The 22,927-nt window shown below is 33.2% G+C and overlaps 1 protein-coding gene across 1 annotated transcript in view; it reads left to right on the top strand.

The window, feature by feature from the left end:
• Positions 1–22,927, top strand: part of LOC108763323 (A disintegrin and metalloproteinase with thrombospondin motifs 9) — a 193,232-nt gene that overhangs the window by 62,172 nt on the left and 108,133 nt on the right. The window contains exons 4-5 of the mRNA XM_018510829.1: positions 17,251–17,353; positions 21,803–21,901. Of these exons, the coding sequence (XP_018366331.1) occupies positions 17,251–17,353; positions 21,803–21,901 (202 nt within the window). The remainder of the gene's footprint in view (positions 1–17,250; positions 17,354–21,802; positions 21,902–22,927) is intronic.

Raw genomic sequence — 22,927 nt, forward strand, 5'->3', positions numbered from 1 at the left:
CCTTCTCTAGATTTTCAGATCCACGGTCACCCATTGGCGAGTTTAGTTTTTGGTATTCTCTCTGAAGAAAAGGGGTATTGGACAAACTTCCGAAAATGGCAAACGCCCGATTATTATGAAATTTAGCAGAAATACTCCAAATGACATCAAATAAATGCCTTTAAATGGATTTTCACCGACAAGAAAGTTTAATGCCAAAAATGTTTGAATGAAGTTATGGAAATTTGTGCTTATTATTTTCAGTACACTATATGTTTATTGCAGTTTATGGTAAAACTATGACTTTGACCTTGATATATATTGTCAAAATCATAACTCTGAATAACCTCCAATAGGTTTTAGCCATCGCTCGTCTTTCATTAAAAAGTTATTAACAAAAGAAATTAGAAAAATAATGTATTATTTCAGCCATATATGCAATATTAAATACTATTTTATATAGGTTTTGACTCTCAACACGAAGCAACTTTCACAAGGGGGGTGAGAGTCGGAGGTGAAAGTCGTGCGCTCCTGGAGCAAGGGGGAAGAGGGATGAGAATCGGAGGTGAGAGTCGTATGCCCCTGAAGTAGGGGGGGGGGGGAGAGTCGAAGGTGAGAGTCTTGCGCCCCTGAGCAGGGGGGAGGGGGGATGAGAGTCAGAGATGAGAGTCGTGTGCCCCTGAAGCAGGGGGGAGGGGGGTGAGAGTCGTGCGCCCCTGAAGTAGAGGGGTGAGGAGAGTGAGAATCATGTGGCCAATAAGATCTATTCTTAGAAGCCAATAAGAACAACGTCATCTTTTCATCCATTTCGATAATTATAGCCAATATTTCTAGATGACTGACTAATAACGACTACCCGCAACCAGTAATACCAAAATAATTACACGTTGCTCACCCTTAGAAGCATGAAGAACACAGACAATAAATATTTTCCTTCTACATACGCATTCCCTCCATTCATCTCCTATATAAACTGCGATAAACATTTTTGGCATTAAACTTTCTTGTCGATGAAAATCCATTTAAGGGCATTAATTTAACATCATTTGGAGTATTTCTACCAAATTTTATGATAATCGAGCGTTTGCCGTTTTCGGAAGTTCACCCGGGGTATTTCACTCATCGTCCCTTCCGAACGACCCGACCACGACAATTTTAAAACTCGCATTCCCCCTTTTTTTATTTTCGATTTCTCTTTTGTTAGGTACTTGAACGTGCGTTTTCTCGTCTAGACAGTATTTCTTCAAAATTTTATGATCGTCGGCAAAAAATTTTAAAATCTATTCTTGTCAAGCTATTTCTATTTTACTACTTTCCGTTGTTAACGAAAAAACGCCCTTCAACACGCGTTTGGGAATGCCACTTTCTATTTACTCAGGATTCCCTATCTGTTTTTAGACATTACTTATTGAAATTGAACGAGTTTAAACCGAACATTCTCGACATGGTTTGTAATCTGTCATAAATTTTATTACCGCGGATCGGGTGATCCTGGGTATCTAGGTTTTCGTTTTCTTTCCAAAATCGTTGGGAAGGCTTTCAACAACACATTTTCTATATATTGTCACGCTCGCCGATCGGTGACCGTTAATTCTCGCATTTTTTCTCGCGTCTTGTCTCAACGATCATCCTATTAAGTGATCTCGAAACGAGGAAATCGTGAAGTCCTCCCGGACGTAACATATATAATATCATTTAATTTACATTACTTATGTTTAAGCATAACATAATTGTTAAAAAATTTCCTTTTTGAAAAAAAATAGAGGCGTCAAGTGCTAATTAATATAAAAACCCAAATAGTACGTATCTTTATATTCTCATTCAAAGATTTTCTTGTTTTAACCCAAGTAGTAGTAGCTTTAATTCTCCTTTAAAAAATTATATTGTGATAAAATTGCGCCACCTGATAGTTTGGATTTGATCCAAACAAATAGACAAGTGAATCGGAACAAATTATCTGCCCCTAAAAATTCCTCCTCCTATGGTCTTCCTCAGGTCTTTAGAGAAGACTCCAAAACGTCAAACATGACTTCGAAAGCATAATTCACTCCAGCCACACCTTTTACGGTTCCATTCCCCGCACAGTATTGCAAATATATATTAAAAACGTATCTATGTTACATTTACATTGCGTTTCGTTTCATATCAAATATAATATATTAAACACGTAATTAAGGCAATGAATGTGAAATATCCAAATCGAAATACATATGTAATACGTATGTAATATGTAGCAAATATATTGTGTATATTTAAATGCATAGATATATAGCAAACACGTAGTTGATACATATTTAACAGAATGTAATAATACGTTATAAGATGGCGTAGCACTATATAATATTTAAAAAATCATAAACGGACAGTTTTGAGCTAATTTCTGTGTGCATGGCTATTATTTGTATCTATAAAAATAAACAGATTTAACAATATTAAAGTATCATATTAGACCGCGATGTAAACACGCAACAATCAAGAAATAAAGGCTTATTTGAATCCAGCTTGAAATTTTAATGCTAATCGAAACAATTCCATGCGAAACAAATTTAAGTTAAACAGTAAAAAACAATTTAAATTAAATATTAAGTCAAAGATAAGTTTTTATTTTACAATATATTTGAATATCTATACAGTTGAATGTAATTGCTGTACAATTAATGCATATCTGATTTTTTTATAGGTTATATAATGTATAAAGAACATTTTAAACGCGTATTTGCATTATTAAAGATACGTATCAAATACATAATTCACATATTTAATACATATCGAATATATAAGTCATATGTATTTGATACATAATTATTACAAATGAATTACGTATCTATAGAGCGGCCATTTATTAGAGCGGTATTAAACATGTATCTCCCGTATAAAAATATACTACTAGTGTTACTGTTACTGTAGTAGTATTACTACTGATATTCAATAGCATCACTACTGATACGCAATAGTGTCACTGCTGAGTCAGTAGTGTTACTACTGCTGTAGTAGTGTATGACGACATGACGTAACATAGAACTATTTTCAGTAATTGTAATATTTGGTATAAAAAATTTATTAGAGTAAAAAATACATATATATCATTAGAACAATTAGTATTATTTCAGCTAGTAAAAATAATATTTTAAATAGTATTATTAAAAACAAGTTATTATCATAAGTATCATCATTTGTACATTACAATTATATTTAACACTAATTATTTTTTCTATACGTGTTCCATCTCTTTCACAACATATATTTGACCAGATATGTTACAACTACCATACGATCATTAACACTATAGGTGTTCATGGTTCTTCAAAGGAGCAGTTTCCAGACGATCACAGAAGTCAAGCACGTTAAGTAAAGTTACAGATTCGGATGAGTGACTCCACAGGAGCATCATAAAATTAGTTCTCGAATTAGTTCATAATAAAGGAAACTTTTTTTATTTTTATTTTGTTGTGTAACCTCTGAAAAATATGACATTAATCAGTAATACTTATTTTCACACTAAAACTTCAGTTTACTGAAATTTTCTCCACCACTATTACACTATCTAGTGACACTACTTGTCGAATTTACTTATTGCATTAGTGACACTAGTAGTATATTTTTATACGGGTTGGTACAAGATTCGTCTATATTGCTACGTATCTACTGTATAATATTTAAATTTCATGTATCTGCTACTTATCTGAAATCTAAAACGCTGTGAGTGCCTTGATGAGTACTGTCCCGGTTTTCGTATTTTCCTAAGCTTAGATCCATGAGTGGACTAGATTCAAATGGCTGTATGGATATATTACAATCAGTGTTATTAGGCGAGTCACCTTTTAGCGCATGCGCATTGCAGCGCTAGTGAAATCCAGTAACGTACACAGAACGAAAGTGACGGTTCCTACATGAATATTTATTATTATTATCTTATTTATTAATGTTATCAATTAATATTGACGTCTTTGACTTATGTAACTATATATTATAATGTATAATCTAGTCTTTCATTACTAATTGACTCTTTCTTAATTACGGTTTTAATAATAATTAATAATAGAAGAGAGTTACCTACGTACTATTTATAAATTAATATATTATAATTGTCCACTTATTCTTATGAAACTTAATAATCTTTGAAAATCGAATTGGCTTGTTATTGCAAAGCACTATAAAAATTTTTAACAAGTTAAAGAAAGTAGAGATGATATTTTCTCAATAAATACATTTATTTCTATTTATATAAATAAGTGGAATAAATTTTAGTTCTTTAAGTCTTCGTTATCGGTAAAGATATAATAATTATATTTTTAAAATATGAATTAATAATATTACATTATTAAAACAAAAATTGATATTAAAAATCTTTAATGACTATGTTAAAAAAGAAAAATATTTGTTTTATTTTTTTTTTAATTTTTATACCTTGTCTAATTTATTTCTATATGTACTTAATCTAATATTAATTTATACTTTAAGTATATAATTATTGTCTCCTTACGATATTGAAGAGATGATTCACTCGAAGTTATGAAATTTATTTCATCAACTATTCATATTAAGAAGAAAATACATTTAGCCATAAACTTGTATCTTCTTTTGCTCATATCTTTGGTTTTTTATCAAAATTTTTCTCATTTTATAATTTTTACTGATTTTCCAATAAAATATATTATATACAATATATAATCTATATAGAATTATAGATACGTCAAAATAGGGCCTTACGGGATCTTTATAAGTTCGACATTAATACAGCACTGATGCCATGTCCAAACGCACATGCGTCAAAAGGTGACTCGCCTAACAACACTGATTACAATACCTAACTGAGCCCAAATGATATGCATTTTTAAATTCCTACTTGAGAATAATTCTATTTCATCTCAAATGATAGTATTTTTTTGTTGCAAAACGTCAAAAATATTTAACACAAAAAACTTGGCGCTGTTTTAATATAATACTATTATAAATTATATGTAACATATTTGTTTTAGTAGTACCAAGTTTTTTATGTTAAATATTTCTGACGTTTTGTAACAAAAAAATACTATCATTTGAGATGAAACAGAATTGCGTTTCGCGGGTTTCCTCCGTGCCCAGATTCATTCTTAAAATGCCAACGTTTCGTGAACCTTACAGTCCACTTCATCAGGGCGAGGAGCAGCTTGATACTGAGCTATTCCTCCAGACCGTTCCTTTTTACATTACGCTGCTTGGTGGGATGAGTGGAGAGGGGGAAGGGATTGTGGGAGGAGAAAGAGGTAGTGGAATTGGTCGGTCTTCAATAACCGGGAAAATAGTCTTCCATATTTTATTTATGTTGTAGCCATTATCTCTATTTAAATTGTTAGGGTGTTTTTGTATCTCTATGGCTTCTCTATACTTTCTTGGGAAGTATAATGTACTGTTGGCTATTGTGGTTTGTCAAACAGTATTTGATGTTCTGTTTCGATGTTGTGTTCTGATAATGCAGACTGCGTGTTTGAACCTGACATCACATTGGTGTTCTTTGATCCGTAGGTCGACCATGCTCCTGGTTTCTCCAATGTATACCTTCCCGCAGGAACAAGATATTTTGTATACTCCTGCGGAACTGAGTGGAGGTCTTTGATCTTTAGGATTTCTTAAGATTTGTCTTATCTTTTTGGGTGGTTTGAAGATAGTTCGGATACTGTGTTTGTTTAATATCCTGCCCATCCGATCTGTTGTTCCTTTGACATATGGCATTTCAAGAATAGATCTGGACACGGAGGAAACCCGCGAAATGCATAACCTTTATACAGAAAGCACCCGTGGAAGCCTCAAGAATATTATCAAATATCTTTACGGGGAGAGGATCCTTGCTAAAATAAACACTTTCAGCAAACTCAGGTCTTCCTTAGCCAAGAAACTATCAAACTTGGCGTTCCTAAAACGCTGTAGGCGTTATAACATCATCCCAAAGTTCCTACAACTCAAGGATCACCTAGGAACGGGGTGATCCCGATCGATCACGGCTCGATTGGACACCACCAATCACAGCGACCAGTGCTTAGGAGCTTTGTAGTCTCAAGCGCTGTGAGTGGCTCGTGTCCAATTGAGTCGTGTCCAATTGGATGCCACCCCTAGGAACTCACAAATCCAAAAACATCCTTCATAAAACCAGCCTCATCCTTATCAAAGAACGCATTCACTTCACGAAGTCACAAATAGACCAAATCTCCCATAAAACCTTTAAACTTCACCTATTCCTATCCGTCATGTTGCGGCATGACATCTGGTAAACCCTAGATTACATACGAACAAGCCGCGAAGATCCTCACACAATCCTCTGAAAGGCAGAAACAGAAATACATAAACCTCGTCCCTCATAAAAATCCATAACCCTATCTACTCAACGTCAAGAACCTATCCAACAAAGACCTGTCTCAAGATACTATATCTGCACTTACCAAAGGCCCTAACTTCGCAATGGCACCTAGAAAGGTTCGAAAGGAAGAAATTGTCAGTCAAATAGAGTCAACCATCTACCGATTCCCATCAGAACAAGCAGATAATATCTGCAGACAGGTAACTAATATCCTTTCCGAAGCCAAACTCCCTCCATCACTAAACAAGAGCGATTGGTCCTCCAAGACCTGAACAGAGACACAGACATCATCGTGCTTTCAGCCGATAAAGGCAACACGACAATAGTCATGAATACATCAGACTGTAAGAAAAGATGAAGAACCTTCTCTCGGACAAAACATACAAAAAGCTTGACAAAGATCCAAACATAATCACACAAAATGCGATTATCAACGCCATATACTCCCCGACATACTACTTATCCCGCTTCCTAGCACGAACACTACAACCCCTCACCGGAAAAACCGAATCACACATAACCAACTCAACGGACTTCATACAAAAGATTAAAAAAATCCGACTACGTCCCACAGACCTGCTTGTAAATTTCGACGTAGAATCCCTTTCCACACAAGTCCCAATAAAAGACACATTAAACATAATAAAGGCCTCACATAAAGTCCCTCCCGACCTCATCCCGCTAATAGAGCACTCCTTAACAATCACCTACTTCTTCTACAGTTAGGGACAAAAGTAAGACAGGTGATGGACAGGTGATGAAAATAGATATTACTAAAATTCAATCAATGTAGCATCGTAGGTACACGTTTAAGCTTTATTTATTATTCTTCCTTATACAATATAGATTATTTAATTAATAATTAAAATAAATATTTATATTCTATGCAAACCTAAATTACATTTAAATAAGAATCAAACAATTACGGAAAGACAAAAGTAAGTGCACACTATCAACAGCTAATAATTAGTACTTAGTATTGCCGCCTTTTGCTGCAATTACGGCCTCTAGTCGTCGTGGTATACTATTTATAAAATTTTCTATATATTCTTTGTCAATATTTTCAAAAACTGATTTTATATTATTGAAAAAGTCCATTTTATTCTCTCGCTTCTCCAAAGGAACTTTGGAATCCAGTATATACCACAAATTCTCAATCGGATTCAAGTCAGAACTTTGTGCTGGTCATTCGAGTAATTTAATATCTGAATCACTAAAAAATTTCATATTTTTTTGGCAACGTGCTTCGGATCGTTATCCTGTTGAAAAATAAATTCTTCCTTTAAATCTATTTTTATTATTGCCTCTTCTAAATTTTCATTTATAATATCAATGTATTTATCGGCATTCATAATACCATGAATTCGTACTAGAGTTCCAGTCCCATTCCATGAAAAACAGCCCCATACTATCAATGAACCACCACCAAATTTAACCGTTAGTATAATGAATGATTTCTTGCATGTTTCATTTTTCTTTCTCCAAACATTTTGTTCTTTTTCAATTGTCGCATCTCAAACTTTGATTCATCAGACCATACTATCTTCTTCCAGAATGATATAGGCATATTAACGTACTTTTTAACAAAAGCTAAACGTTTCTTCATGTTTTTGTTGTTAATATGTGGTTTACGCTTAGCTCTACAAGATATTAGTACCACCTCATACAATCTTCGTTTTGCTGTTTTTGTCAACACATCTAATCCTAGTTAAGTTGTTACGTCCTAGAAGGGATTTTTAATGGAGGAACGCTGCCTAATCATTAATGCTAGTTATTAACAAGATGCTATTGTAAATTCTTTTAGCTTGGGGACATTCCCAATTAAAATATTTGATTCGATATCAAAATTTCAAATAAAAGTATATGACACATAGAAATTGAGTAGCGATATAATGTATGGTCTTAGTAACTGAAGACTTAAGTTTTAAATTAATATGTTTTTATAATTTTTAATGTCAATTCTAAACGAAATTTTATTTTTATACGTTATGTGATTGATTAATCAAGAAGTAATCTATAAGTATTAAAACGTTTTATTTAATATAAGTACATGTAACTGTATAAGCAACAGATTGAACAGATAAATTTAGGAATCATTAGATACACATAACACCTTAATATAATATTGTTACGCCCTAGTGGGGATTTTTAGTGGGGGGAAACGCTGCCTGGCCGAGTGGTAAAACAAGCGAGCGCTTTCGGAAGACACTTGAAATATTGCCGATTTGCGAAATAAAACAGAACGGTACTTTACTACAGTAAACCATGACAATAAACCATGACAGAAATTTTCAATTGTTGACGCAACTATACTTTACTACGATAAACCATGACAATAAAACATGACAGAGTTTCTCGAAAGTTGATGCAATTGTACTTTTTACAACAATAGATTATGACAATAAAACATGACAGAGTTTCTCAAAAGTTGACGCAACTATACTTTACAATAATAGATTATGACAATAAAACATGACAGAGTTTCTCAAAAGTTGACGCAACTGTACTTTACAACAATAGATGACGACAATAAAACATGACAGAGTTTCTCAAAAGTTGACGCAACTGTACTTTACCACAATAGATTATGACAATAAAACATGACAGAGTTTCTCAAAAGTTGACGCAACTGTACTTTACAACAATAGATGATGACAATAAAACATGACAGAGTTTCTCAAAAGTTGATGCAACTGTACTTTACAACAATAGATGATGACAATAAAACATGACAGAGTTTCTCAAAAGTTGACGCAACAAAAATAAGCGTTACTCACTGTAAAGCGCATTTACGTATTGGTAGCTACCTTCGCTAAAGACACGATATTCTCTGCTCGCCGATTGTGGTTCTCTTGGCTGTGCGAGCAGCCGGTTACGGTGCCTGACCTCGACCGTGATGGGCTGTAGGGGCAGTCGCACTGATTCTATTGTATAATGCGTGATTTTGTCGCCGAGGGTAAAGAAAGAGAAAAGCAACGTGGTATTCTGAGTCGCCAATATTACGAATTTCCGGTTCGAAAGTTAAGAGTTAAGAGACGACTTTTCAATTCGAGAGTTAGGAGACGACTGGTGCAAGTTATTTTTCCGGCGCGTGAAGCACAGGACGCAGCCCGCGTTGTAGGAGAGGGTTGAGCATAGAAGAGGGGCCTTACACAGCCAGTATTTTAACGACTTGAGACGGCTGAAAACGCTGACGCCGTATTTAAATTTATCAGCTCGGGTGAGCTTGAGAGCGTCCGGTCTGCGCTCCGCTATCTCGATGCGCTCGGAGGAGATTGCTGCATCAACATTTTGTTATTTAACATACCTTTTAGAACTATAACGAAGAACTACGAATAAAATTATATTCTACGTTTACATGGAGATTACAACCATCTACGTTTACGCTCTCATTCGAAAAGGAAAAGGGGGAGAGAAAAAAAGAAAGAAAGTAAAATGATAAAAAAAAGGAAAAATATATATGTAAACATGAATACGTAGTCGGCGGGATTCTAATTAAAACCTGTTGTACATGCAAGTGTTAAACAATCCGCTTAAGTTCGGTTTTGCGCATGCAAGGCTGGCGTCTGCGGCTTTCTTTGGTCTCCCTGCTGTAGTGTCGTTACCGTAAGGTGCTGCCTCCCAAGCGGCTCGCTCGCAGTCGGAAGCTCGTTCGCGACTTGTTGTATGGGGGAGTGCGATGCAGCGGGAAAAGCGAGGCCAAAATTTGGACGGTCGTCACAGTATTTACAATTTCCCGTGAGGAGATCGTTGGATGTCGTCGACATTCTCGAACAATTCGACGGTCTTCTTGTATGGTTGTACAACGTTTTCGTCCACAGCATCTTAAATTTTCCACATTATTGTGTACTAAATACTTTTTATATATTTTTTCCACCGCACTTTTTGATACTTTATACTTCTGGGCTATAATACGGTAACTTAATTTGTCACGACAGTCGGAAATAATTAAATTACGAATTTGATATAAAATTTCCGCTGTTTTTGGTATTTTGATATTGTTTCACACTTAATCTTACTCATACAAAGCCTGAAGAAGCACTGGAAAATTTGTTCAATATCACTGTGGGTAAGCATGATCTACGTATACTGTTTGTATACATTTTTTGCCTCGTCAACCGAGTGTCCACTTACTTTTGTTCTTTCATAATTGGTTGATTTCTTGTTTAAACTTAATTTAGGATTGCATGGAGTATAAATATTTATTTTAATTATTAATTAAGTAATCTATATAGTATAAGGATGAATAATAATTAAAGTTTAACAAGTACCTACGATGCTATATTGATTGAATTTTAGTATATCTATTTTCATCACCTGTCCACTTACTTTTGTCCCTGACTGTATAATAACCAATTTTATGAACAAACTTTAGGAGCGGCGATGGACTGTCCTATTTTTTTTGTAATCGCCAACATCTTCATGGACCATTTTGAGAAAGAAGCCCTCAGAAAAATACCCCCAAAAAATAGAAGTTTAGTTCCGTTATGTAGATGACACATTCATGGTATGGAAACACGGCAGAGTCGAACTACGTAAATTCTTTATTTTCCTCAACAAACAACATCCAAATATCCACTTCACTATAGACATAGAGGAAAACGGAAAACTCCCATTCCTAGATGTTCCTGTCTCTAAGAAAGCTGACGGTACCTTAGGCCATCAAGTGTACAGAAAACCAACACACAGAGATAGATATCTACATGCCGAGTCGCACCACCACCCAGCACAAAAATCTGCGATTAGTTACAGTTATACAATACAACTTGTTATTTCAGCCAATGGTAGATTATTATCTCCACTTCTTATAGTGTTAAAAGAACCTAGTGGGACATTAGGTCCTAGGGTACAAGAAACTGCAAATAATATTTTTATTATGTCGTCAAAATCTGATAACCTAACATCTAATCATTTTGAAACTTGGGTAAGGGAAGTATATTTTCCAAATGTTGTACCAAATTCAGTTTTATTGTTAGATTCATGGACTGGTCATTGTCCGCATATAATTCAAAGAAATAGACCTGATTCTGCACAAGATATTGTTCTATTAACTATACCGGCCGGAACAAGAGGAAAAATATAACCGTTGGATGTTTTTGGATTCCGTTTATGGAAGAATTTCATCAAGCATTTTTCAGATGTAGTCATGCTTTTAGATCTTGATGTAAAGTTTCATTCTAGAAACGCTATTTTAAAATTACAGTCATTAACGCACAATCAATTTTTATCGCTAAGATTTACTAATTTGTTTAAATACGCTTGGTACAAAAGTGGATATTTGGAACATAGACCAGTAGAATTTGACACACCAGTAGAATTTGATTTTTGTTTTAAAAAACATTCGAAACCAACATGCGATATTTGTGGTGAAATAGTTATAATTACTTGCGCACGGTGCAAAAAGTCTCTCTGTATAACGCATTTTTTTCATGATCTTCATATTTGTAATCAGTTTGAACCGTAAATATTGCAATGAGGGGGGATTGTAAAAACCATTGTAAAAAACGTTGTAAACTCATTTATATTGAGTTAATTTTGTATATTTGTTATTTTATTATAAATCTTATTTATAGAAAATATTTTTTTAAAGAATACTGGTAAGGTTTTTGACAGTTTTCCTTACCCTTGCAACAAATGTTGGTATTCTTACGATTCTGCTAAATAAAATATTATTATTATATTTAAAACATGTAAAAAGATGATTAAAATTATTTCAATATCCTTCCCTACGTTTTTATATTAATTACATTATATAATTATTCTTTTATTTATAATTTCTTTATTACATTCTAATTATAATCTTTTTACTTATTATAAGTCTACTGTGTATTACCACGATGAACTTTCTTGCGTTTTTTATTTATTGACTCTCAACATTTTATTTAATAAGGTACATTTTTCTCAACTCATACTCTGTAAATATAAAAATAAATTCATATAACACAATTAACATATCATATTTTTTAATGTTTTTTTCACATGCACAAATAATGGTTACAAATTTCCTCCTATCTACCTCAATACTTGATAATTTTATCGTCCGATTTTCGTAACATTTCAGTACGATTTCCTCGATTAATAAATTCTGGTATTCGAAAAAATTCCATTGCACCTCGACTTCGACAACGAATTCCAGAATGTACTCGTAAATTATCGGCATTCAGCGATAAATTGTTTTCTTCATTATTAGCTGGACGTCTCTGACACTGATTGTAAAATAGGATACGCAAGGTTACACGGGTTATTATAATGCTTTTATAAATTAATAAACAGAAAGGAAAGTATATGAAAAACATATATTATTGATAAGTTTCCGCCCTTTTTTAATGAAAAAGAAGTATTTATTTAAACAAAACAATACAAAGTAAGTTCATTCAAAGTATGCTCCATCAGAAGCGACAACTTTCCCCCACCTTTCAGGTAATAAACAGATTCCTCGAAGGAAGAAATCTGGTTCTTTTGAAGCGATCCATTTATCAAGCCATTTTTTGATATCTTCATAAGAATTGAATCGCTCTCCAGAAAGGGCCGACAGCATGGACCGGAATAAATGGAAATCTGAAGGAGAAATACACTGTTTAGTACACATAAAATCACATTTTACACAGATTGTTGTATTTTTCCTCACAAAATCAATATATTTCTTCTGACGAAATTTCTGATCACTTTACAACTTCATTTTTTTTTTGGAATTGACTAACGTTTCAATGTTGTTTCATTCGTTATCTCGAAAAAATACTAGCTAATAACTAAATAAAAAGAAAGACTCACTGTGTTTGATACCGACTGGCCAACATATCAGGAACCGGTTCTTGAATTATTCATGATAATGTTTGCGATATGCTTTGTAATCGTGGTGAGCGATCTTATTTGCGGGATAATTAATTATATTCTTGAAGTTTTTTGATAAATTAGTTTCCATATTTTCTAATTCGACATTTTCAATATTTCCCCTTTTTCATTTTTCCATTCTTTTTCTTTTTTGATTAATCCTAGCATTTAAATTCTCAATGTAGGAGAGCTCACTATGACAGGATAACTTTTAGTTTACATACAGGGTCATCGAAAAGTATCGGACCCCTTTAATATCTTCAGTTAGAATGCATTTTGGAGAAAATGTCCAATAGCAAAGTTGTATGGTTTCAAGCGAGGAGTAAGATAATGACCTTGACCATGTCCTTTAAGGTCATTTCAAGGTCAACCTTATTTTTTTAAATGGAACCCCCTACATTTTATTGCATATTTTTATAGCTTATCTCGAGAGCTTTCCAAAACACTATAATAAAACATTTTTTCATTAAGTACTTTTTGAGTTATAAAGGTTTGAAGTTAACAATTTTTTGACACAAAATGTAAAATAACTTGTAAAATATTATTTAGTTTTCAGTAATCATAACCTTAATACTTTTGTGCGCGGAATATTGAGACCAATTAATTGGTTTAAAGAAAATACATTAATCAAAAAGTGTCGGATACCCCTAGTATTTTCAGTAAGAATGCATTTCGAAAAAATGTCCAATAGCAAAGTTGTACGGCTTCAAGCGGTTATGCTAGTAGGCTACGGCGGGAAACTGCCCGAAGGTGATCGCGAGAAGTTGCTCGAATGCGTGATGTCCGAAGGCGTTAGCGGGAATCTGCCCGAAAGCGTTGGCGGGGCAGATCTTTATTCTCTCACTCTCGCAGGCACCAATGTACGAGCTCTTGAGCAAACAATACGGATCTCTGATTTTAATCTTTGATGTAGTGCTGTCTTCTTCTTAGCGAGCAGCAGTTACTTCGTGGACGAAAACAAACAGCCCCAAAAATTTTTTCTGTAACAAAAGAAGCCATTGCGCTTCAATTGATTTTCTCAAACATCTTCACTTTTGTTTCCAATAGCCCAGAAATTTTTCGTAAATATTATTAATTGATCTATTAGATTTTCAGTTGCTCAACGAGCTTTTTGCTAGTGCTGGTTGAAATAAACAAATCAATAGTTGAACCAACACTTAATAATTAGTTTTTTTTCTCTACTTGATTATTTAGATCAATTTCCTATCACTTACCTGATTAATTCTTCTTTGCTATAATTAAGAATGGCGGAGCTTTCTGAAAAAGATCGAATAACACTGTTAATTATGCGAGGATGGGGAGATCAACAAAGAGGATATAAAACAGTAACGTGATTATTTAATGAAAATTTTCGGAATGAAAATAATAGGATCTCTAAAAGTACTGTAATCCGTACTATTCAACGTTTCGAGGACATTGGTAGCGTTAAAAGTCGCTCAAGATCTGGTAGACGTAAAACAGCAACAAATAATGATAAGGCATTAGATGTTTTACAGTCTTTCGTTGAAAATCCCCATATTTCCATCAATCGCGTTGCACAAGAACACGAAATCGGTCATGCACCTGTTAGTAAAATTTTGATATTGAATAAATGGCATCCATACAAACTTCATTTGTGCCAAGAGTTATCCGAAGACGATTTTGATAGACGCATCGAATTTTGTGATCTTATGATGGAGATGATTGTCGACGATCCTCTATTACTTAATAATATTGTTTTCTCTGATGAGGCAACATTTGAACTGGCTGGAAATGTAAATAGACACAATTGTAGGTACTGGAGTGACGTTAATCTTCACTGGAAAAGAGACAATCATACCCAATATCCACAAAAAGTTAACGTATGGGCTGGTATTCTCGATGGTAGACCAGTTGGCCCTTTCTTCATTGAAAGCAATTTGACAGCACAGGTATACACAGTCATGCTTTGCGAACAAATTGTTCCAGCTATTCGAGACATAGCTGGTGGAAATATGGATGAAATTTATTTCCAACAGGATGGAGCTCTACCTCATTATGGTGTCATTGTCCGTCAATATTTGAACGAGGTCTTTCAGGACAGGTGGATAGGGCGAAGGGATCATATTGAGTGGCTACCTCGGTCTCCGGACTTGACCCCACTTGACTTTTTTTTGTGAGGTTACTTGAAAAGTAAAGTGTATGCCATCAAGCCTCAAAATTTAGATGATTTAAGAGGGAGAATAACTCGAGAGATAGAACTAATACCGCCAGAAACGTACCGGAATGCGGTTTCAGCTGTTTATAACAGATTGGTACATTGTCAGGCTGTTGAAAGGCAGCAATTTGAACATTTGTTGTGAATTGTTTGATACAATTGAATATTTTGCCCAAGTTGACCAATTGGAATGAAATTCGCCTTAACTGGCCGGACCCACACGCTAACTGGCCGGAATCACACGCCACTTAACAAATTGTTAATTTCAAACCTTTATAACTCAAAAAATACTTAATGAAAAAATGTTTTATTATAGTGTTTTGGAAAGTTCTCGAGATAAGCTATAAAAATATGCAATAAAATGTAGGGGGTTCCATTTAAAAAAATAAGGTTGACCTTGAAATGACCTTAAAGGACATGGTCAAGATCAAAGTCAAGGTCACCATCTTATTCCTCGCTTGAAACCATACAACTTTGCTATTGGACATTTTCTCCAAAATGCATTCTAACTGAAGATATTAGGGGGTCCGACACTTTTCGATGACCCTGTATGTTAGTTTGTGTTTGCTTTGAGGAAGGCTCAAAAAGTGAACCGAAACATGTATGCGCGTTTAGTGAATAAAGAAGTTTCATTCTTTATAAATGTATTATTTGCGCGACGTCTTCTGCGCCTGACTCCTAGTGCCCTTACTCTTTCCAATTCTTCAATATTTTTCAATATAATTTGCAACATAACAAGTTCAATATATGTATGTATTAATAAAATGCAAAATTACAAGTGGATCGCATTTATACTTTTCTTCCAATTTAAACAAAAAGAATTTGCACTTTTTAGATTGATCGAAGTGTACTACTCCTCCCTTAATATGTCGTGTATATATATAGGTACAATAAATAACTATGAATTAGATTACTCGTTGTATATGACGTTGCATAGATGACACATTATTGAAGATTCATATTTCATTAAAAATATGACATTGAAGATTCATATTTCATCAAAAATATTGGAAATTTATATTTTGTTTATAATTTTATTTCAAGTACACTTTTAATTGCTATTATTTAGTTCGAGGTAAACTTTTTAAATATCATAAAAAATTAGCAATAATTTCAAAAATCGTAATTTTAAATCTGTGATAGAAAATAAATATTATGCATATTGTGTGTATTACAATGAAGCTACTTTTTATCATTGTAACGTAACTATTTTTTAACATTTAAGAGCTTACAGGTCTCTCTCTCTCTCTCTCTCTCTCTCACTCTCTCTCAGCATAAATGATATTTTGTATTAGTATCATGTATTTTCTTTGTATTTTTTATTAACAATTAAAATTTAGTTATTTAATTTTTCTGTACCGTGTTATCCGATTTATAACAATTTACATTGATTATAAGTAAATTTAAATTTTAAAATTCCTCCGCGTTGTCATTCATGTTTAGCGCGTATAACTATAATGCAAACATTGTGACGAATTATGAACGATTCTGCATTGTTCAAGGGCAATGAAAACAACAGCGCAAGATTTAGGCAATCCGCATGCCGGGTCCTATTTCATGTTTCGGAACCCGACAACTTCCTGTTCTACGAAAATCGAACATAAAAAATGTTCACCGATGTAAAAGAACGAGAAGCGTATCGATGGAAATGCCTGCTGCATTTTAAACGCGTTCCAAACAGTATGTTGCCCCCGTATCATAAACTTTACATCGCAAATGTTGATGGCACATACATTTTCTACACCGATTTTTAAATAACACAAAGACTTGCTGGTCGCATTTCTGCCACCAACGAAAACGGAATGTTAACCAGATTTCATTAGCACATTCGACTTCACTATACTACGCGGCTGTAAATAATTCTACAAAAACTTAATCTCAGTTTTTTATGATACCATCTTAACGAAACTGTCTTTCTTTATTTTTTCAGGTGGATGAACGGAGACTGGAGTGCGTGTAGCGCAAGCTGCGGCGGCGGTTCGCGAACAAGGTCCGTCTTCTGTACCGAGGAAAACGGGAACGAAACCACGAAGGTAAATCCGGAAGAAAGACTCTTCAATAATAAAATTTTCGTTTAGTCAAGTTTTCTCCTTGACTCTGTGACGATCTCGGTGGAGTTTCAGAATCACTTATCTGAAACAAACGTTCGGTAACGCGTCGATTTTGATATTTCATTTCGTGCAAATAGTCTTGGCTGTCGATATTATTGGCACTTATCGTACACTTGACACACATTGTTATTTACAATCTCATTGTTATTCTTTATTTTATACGTATTTAATGAATACTATTATTTTTTATTCATTTCTTTTCTAATTAAAGAACTTTTCAACGAGAGAAAGAATAAAAAGTTTCTCATGCATAACATATTTACATTTGTGTGAAACATTCTAGTTTGAGATATCATAATTAAATTGTTGAAATTTGCCTGATGATATGAAAAATCAATACAATCATACCGACGATTAACACGATTTTGAAAACCCGGTTGTGTGTTCGCGTCTGCCTCTCAGAGGGATGTCAACGCAACGACGCATTTTACGATGTAAAGACAAATAAATCTTTCTAGAATAAATCTGCCAAGCGCCACGGAATCAGCGTTACGCGTGCACACGATAAAACGCCACATTTTTCACATTTCGCCACTGACGTTAGACACGGCCGTAATTCCGCCGCGCTTCCGCGCGGACGGAACGTTAACCATTCCTCTCATCTCGGGAAATTTTATGCCGTACTTTCATACTTGTCTGCGAGTCGCATTTACATACGCAGCCCTGTCCCGCTTTCCGTGACGATCTTGAAAGATCCCACGATCCCTAACCCAGTTCGGTTCGTTTAAACTCGAGGAGCTGCTCCACGAGTACACGCCGTCGCTCATCGTAAAACCTCCCCCATCCGACAGCTAGCTCTCACGCACACGTACATAAGACAGTGTACGTTAATATTTCACATATGCACGGTATCTTGCGCAGCATCTCTACATATCTTTCGAGAATTTATGTATCATATTTACGACTGATTTTTCATTAATAAAATATTTTTATCACAGTTTTTTTTTAAATATTGGCATTAAATGTTTTGATGATTATTTTCGAAGTTAAATTTCTGCCGAGACACGATTTAATTATTATGTTTATTACTTTGTGAGGACAATATTGCATTTTATCTTAAGTATCGAATAATTCTGCACTGAAGATAAAATGCAATATTATCATAATTTATAACTATAATTTATAATTTTTGATGCAACTATATTTTTTTGTAAAATTATAAAGATAATTATTATTATTAACATTATAATAAGAATAATTATAAAAATAAAGCTCCTAAATTATTTTACCAATGTAATTATAGTCATAAATATGGTTTTTCTTGTGTAATTGTCGACATTCTGTCGTTCAAACACACGTTGACACTTGTTGTCTAATATTCATAATGAAATTATTCAATTCTTAGTATGTCACATGCACTTGTAATTCCCTCATGCCTAATAATTAATATTTTAATGATATTATTAAATTCCAAAATTGAAAAAGAAAGAGAGAGTTATTTTCTAAAAGTAGCTAGTTGCAGTTACAGTTTTTTCTTTCAAAAAAAATAATTGTATTTAATCTAAAAATAATGTATAATGCCTATAAGAGCCGACACAGGATGAACGTGTGTAATAAACAATTTATTAATAAGTTAATATAAAAATATAGAGTAAATGTTTCGACTCTTCAGGTCCTCTTCAGTACAAACCAAATGGAATTATTTTAAAGTATGATAAATCTAAAAAACGGAATGGTTGCGAAGATTGTGTCCAGTCTTGTGACAATCACATCAATTTGGCAAAATTACTACGGAAAAAGAACAACGGATGCAAATTGAGAAAAAAATTGAAGCCAAATAATGTATAGAGAAAAAAAACACAAAAAGAAAAAAAATTAATTGTAGAAAAACTTACATGTCATGAAAGATTATAACGAGGCGACATGAGTTTCAAATGTGCATCCTGTCATTAAATTGGAAAATACACTACACAAACAACGTAAACTCATAGGCCCGTATTCAGAACGCGCTTACAACGATGTTAGTACACTAACATACTATACTTTACGTCACGTATATTATAGAATTTCAGAGATAAAAGTGCGCTTTTATCGATAAAAGCGCGTTCTGAGTACGGGCCATAATGTGAAGGATTAAAATTACACAGGTTTATAAAAATTATAGCTTACATGACAAATGAAATTGGAAGGTAGTCGTCGGTTCGGAATACCCATAAGAAATGAGAACATATCTCTGATCAAAGTCAAGAACGAGACAAAATACACTTCCAAACATATGTCGCAAATAACAGTTTGATGTTTAGTAAACGTTAAAGTGGAAAGAAAAGAACACATAGAGAAAGTAAAAAAAAAGAGAGAAAAGAAATAATAAGAGAAAGAATAAAATAAGAATAGATAAAAAAATAATAAAATTAAAATAAAGGTAAAAATAAAAATAAAAATAAAAATTAATGAATGAATATATAAATTATAAAAATTAAAAATAAGAAGTTAACAATAGATAAAAATAAAATAATAATAAGGATAAAGATAAAAATGAAAATAAAACTATAAATAAAATTTTAAAAAATTGACAAGAAAGCAATAAAAGGAAGCGCTACGTTTTTGTAAATAGACTTTCATATAATGGATCAAGACGTGTCATTCTGTAAATTTAAGCCGTGCTTCTGTTTTTTGATATAGATCATCTCAGATAAGTCTTTTATTCCAATTATTCTCTTTGTCTAAAATTTTAATGTTGTCCCAATCAAAATCGTGAGAAGCTTGTAACCTATATTCTGTTATAACCGAAGATTGAGAGGTATTTTTGTTAATGTGATTTTTATGTTATGTCTGAGATGATCTATATCAAAAAACAGAAGCACGGCTTAAATTTACAAAGTGACACGTTTTCGCTTGACCCATATACGAAAGTCTATTTACAAAAACGTAGCACTTCCTTTTATTGCTTTCTTGTCAATTTTTTATAATTTTATGTATAGTTTTATTTTCATTTTTATCTTTATCCTTATTGTTATTTTACTTTTATCTATTGTTAACTTCTTATTTCTAATTTTTATAATTTTTATATTCATTCATTTTTTATTTTTATGTTTATTTTTATTTTTACTTTTATTTTAATTTGATTATTTTTTTATCTATTCTTAATTTTATTCTTTCTCTTATTATTTCTTTTCTTTCTTTTTTTTTACTTTCTCTATGTGTTTTTTCTTTCCACTTTAACGTTTACTAAACATCAAACTGTTATTTGCGACATATGTTTGGAAGTGTATCTTGTCCAGTTCTTGACTTTGATCGGAGATATGTTCTCATTTCTTATGGGTACTCCGAACTGACGACTACCTTTCAATTTCATTTGTCATGTAAGCTATAATTTTTATAAACCTGTGTAATTTTAATCCTTCACATTATGAGTTGTTTGTGTAGTGTATTTTCCAATTTAATGACAGGATGCACATTTGAAACTCACGTCACCTCGTTATAATCTTTCATGACAAGTAAGTTTTTCTACAATTAATTTTTTTCTTTTTGTGTTTTTTTTCTCTATACATTATTTGGTTTCAATTTCTTTCTTAATTTGCGTCCGTTGTTCTTTTTCCGTAGTAATTTTGTCAAATTGATATTATTGTCACAAGACTGGACACAATCTCCGCAACCACTCCGTTTTTTAGATTTATCATACTTTAAGATAATTCCATTTTGTTTGTACTGAAGAGGATCCGAAACAAAGGTCGAAACGTTTACTCTATATTTTTATATTAACTTATTAATAAATTGTTTATTACACACGTTCATCCTGTGTCGGCTCTTATAGGCATTATACATTATTTTTAGATTATTATCTTGAGATATTTAATTAATTTAATCAATTTTTTGTTAATTGTATTTATATCGTTACAAATTCTATCATAAGTACGTACTGATTCTAAAATGAGTGAAAAATAGCATCAATACAATTATAATTACTTAAAAAGTAACGCGTCGTTTCAGTTACTTTTCTGAAAATTTGTGGTAATTTTTTGCATTGTAATTAATATGTACATATATACACTTGGAATCAAAATTATAGGAAATACGTTCACTGTTTCAAAAAGCTTCCACAGAGCTTAATTCTTAATTAATATACAGACATTTACAGAGTATAATGATTATCAGAGATAAAGGAATTATAATTTCAAGAAATAGTCATTAATTGTTCACTGAGCTTTTTATTTTAACCTATATGTTTTGACGAATAAGTTTGAAATATATAAAGTAACTATAAAAGTAACTACTATAAATTAGTTGATAATCACAAAAAATTTAACTAATTGTAAGTTAAGTTACGGTTACTGAAAAAATGTAAGTCTAACGATAACTTCGTTACACAAGTAACGAGTTACTTCCTTATTAAATTCTAATAGCTATAGTAATATTAAATTGTTGTTACAGCTACCCGATCACAAGTGTAGCAGCACGCACAAGCCGCACATTCAAGAGACCTGCAATACCGTGTCCTGTCCGATGTGGGAGACCGATAAATGGAGTGAGGTGAGAGTGCATGCACGATTCTACGCGAGAGTAAAACACGCCGGAATATATACGAAGACACGGCGCGGGCGCCTCGCTCGTATCATTTAAGAACGAAAACGTTAAGCCTTCTCGCCACAATCGCGGATTTAGGTGCACTCGTAAGGTCCAGTTGCAAACACACAAGCGCACACACCTAACCTCGTATGTACATGCACACATATACGATAGAGCTTGCTATCTCAACTGCGAGTTTTACTGCAAAACGTACTACCCAGATGGAAACAGGGTTAATGGTTGTGCGCGATTTGCACGCTCCCTTTATTCTTCAGGTAAATGTTACTAGGTTGTTACGCGTATGAAATGACCGATTCAGATAACTTGCACGTCTGGCGAAATTTTACTTTTAAATTTTGTCTGATTAATTACCTAAATCGCCGCGCGCGCGAAGTCGTAAATGTTTTTAATATAAGACTCTTAGAAATTGATCTTATGATATCGATTTCTTTAATTATTCTCTAATTGCAAACGATATCAAGATTACAAATAAGTTTCTTCTTTAATTTTTGGATAACCTGAACTAGGAAGAGATTATAATTATCGATACTTTGTACGATTTTAATAAAAATAACCTTTAATACTAGAAAAAAGTATTAGAATTTTTTATAATTACATACGTAATTAATGTTTGATTCCAATAACAGATTTATTTCAATTTCAATCTAATTCTTTATTCTAATTCTTTATTTCTAAAAGAAAGGAAACAGTAGTCGCACATAGCTTTAACTATATAATAATGAAATCTTTAATATAGCACAGTTGCAAAGTTAGTTCGAATCTATACGATAACATTACCGATGTATCCAAAGATTTCACAATTAGCAGATTAAAGGTTCCTCAAATAACTTCGTGTGCGCGTTACTCAAAGCACGCGTTAATTTATCTGCAAATGCAAATCCAGATTACGGTGTTATTACACGTTGGGGCACAAACGCGCGCAGCAAGGAAGCCTCTAATTGTAAAACTCTATTTCCATCCGTTGCCCTT

This window comes from Trachymyrmex cornetzi, unplaced genomic scaffold (genome assembly GCF_001594075.2).
Source record: "Trachymyrmex cornetzi isolate Tcor2-1 unplaced genomic scaffold, Tcor1.1 scaffold354, whole genome shotgun sequence".
Lineage (NCBI taxonomy): Eukaryota > Metazoa > Arthropoda > Insecta > Hymenoptera > Formicidae > Trachymyrmex > Trachymyrmex cornetzi.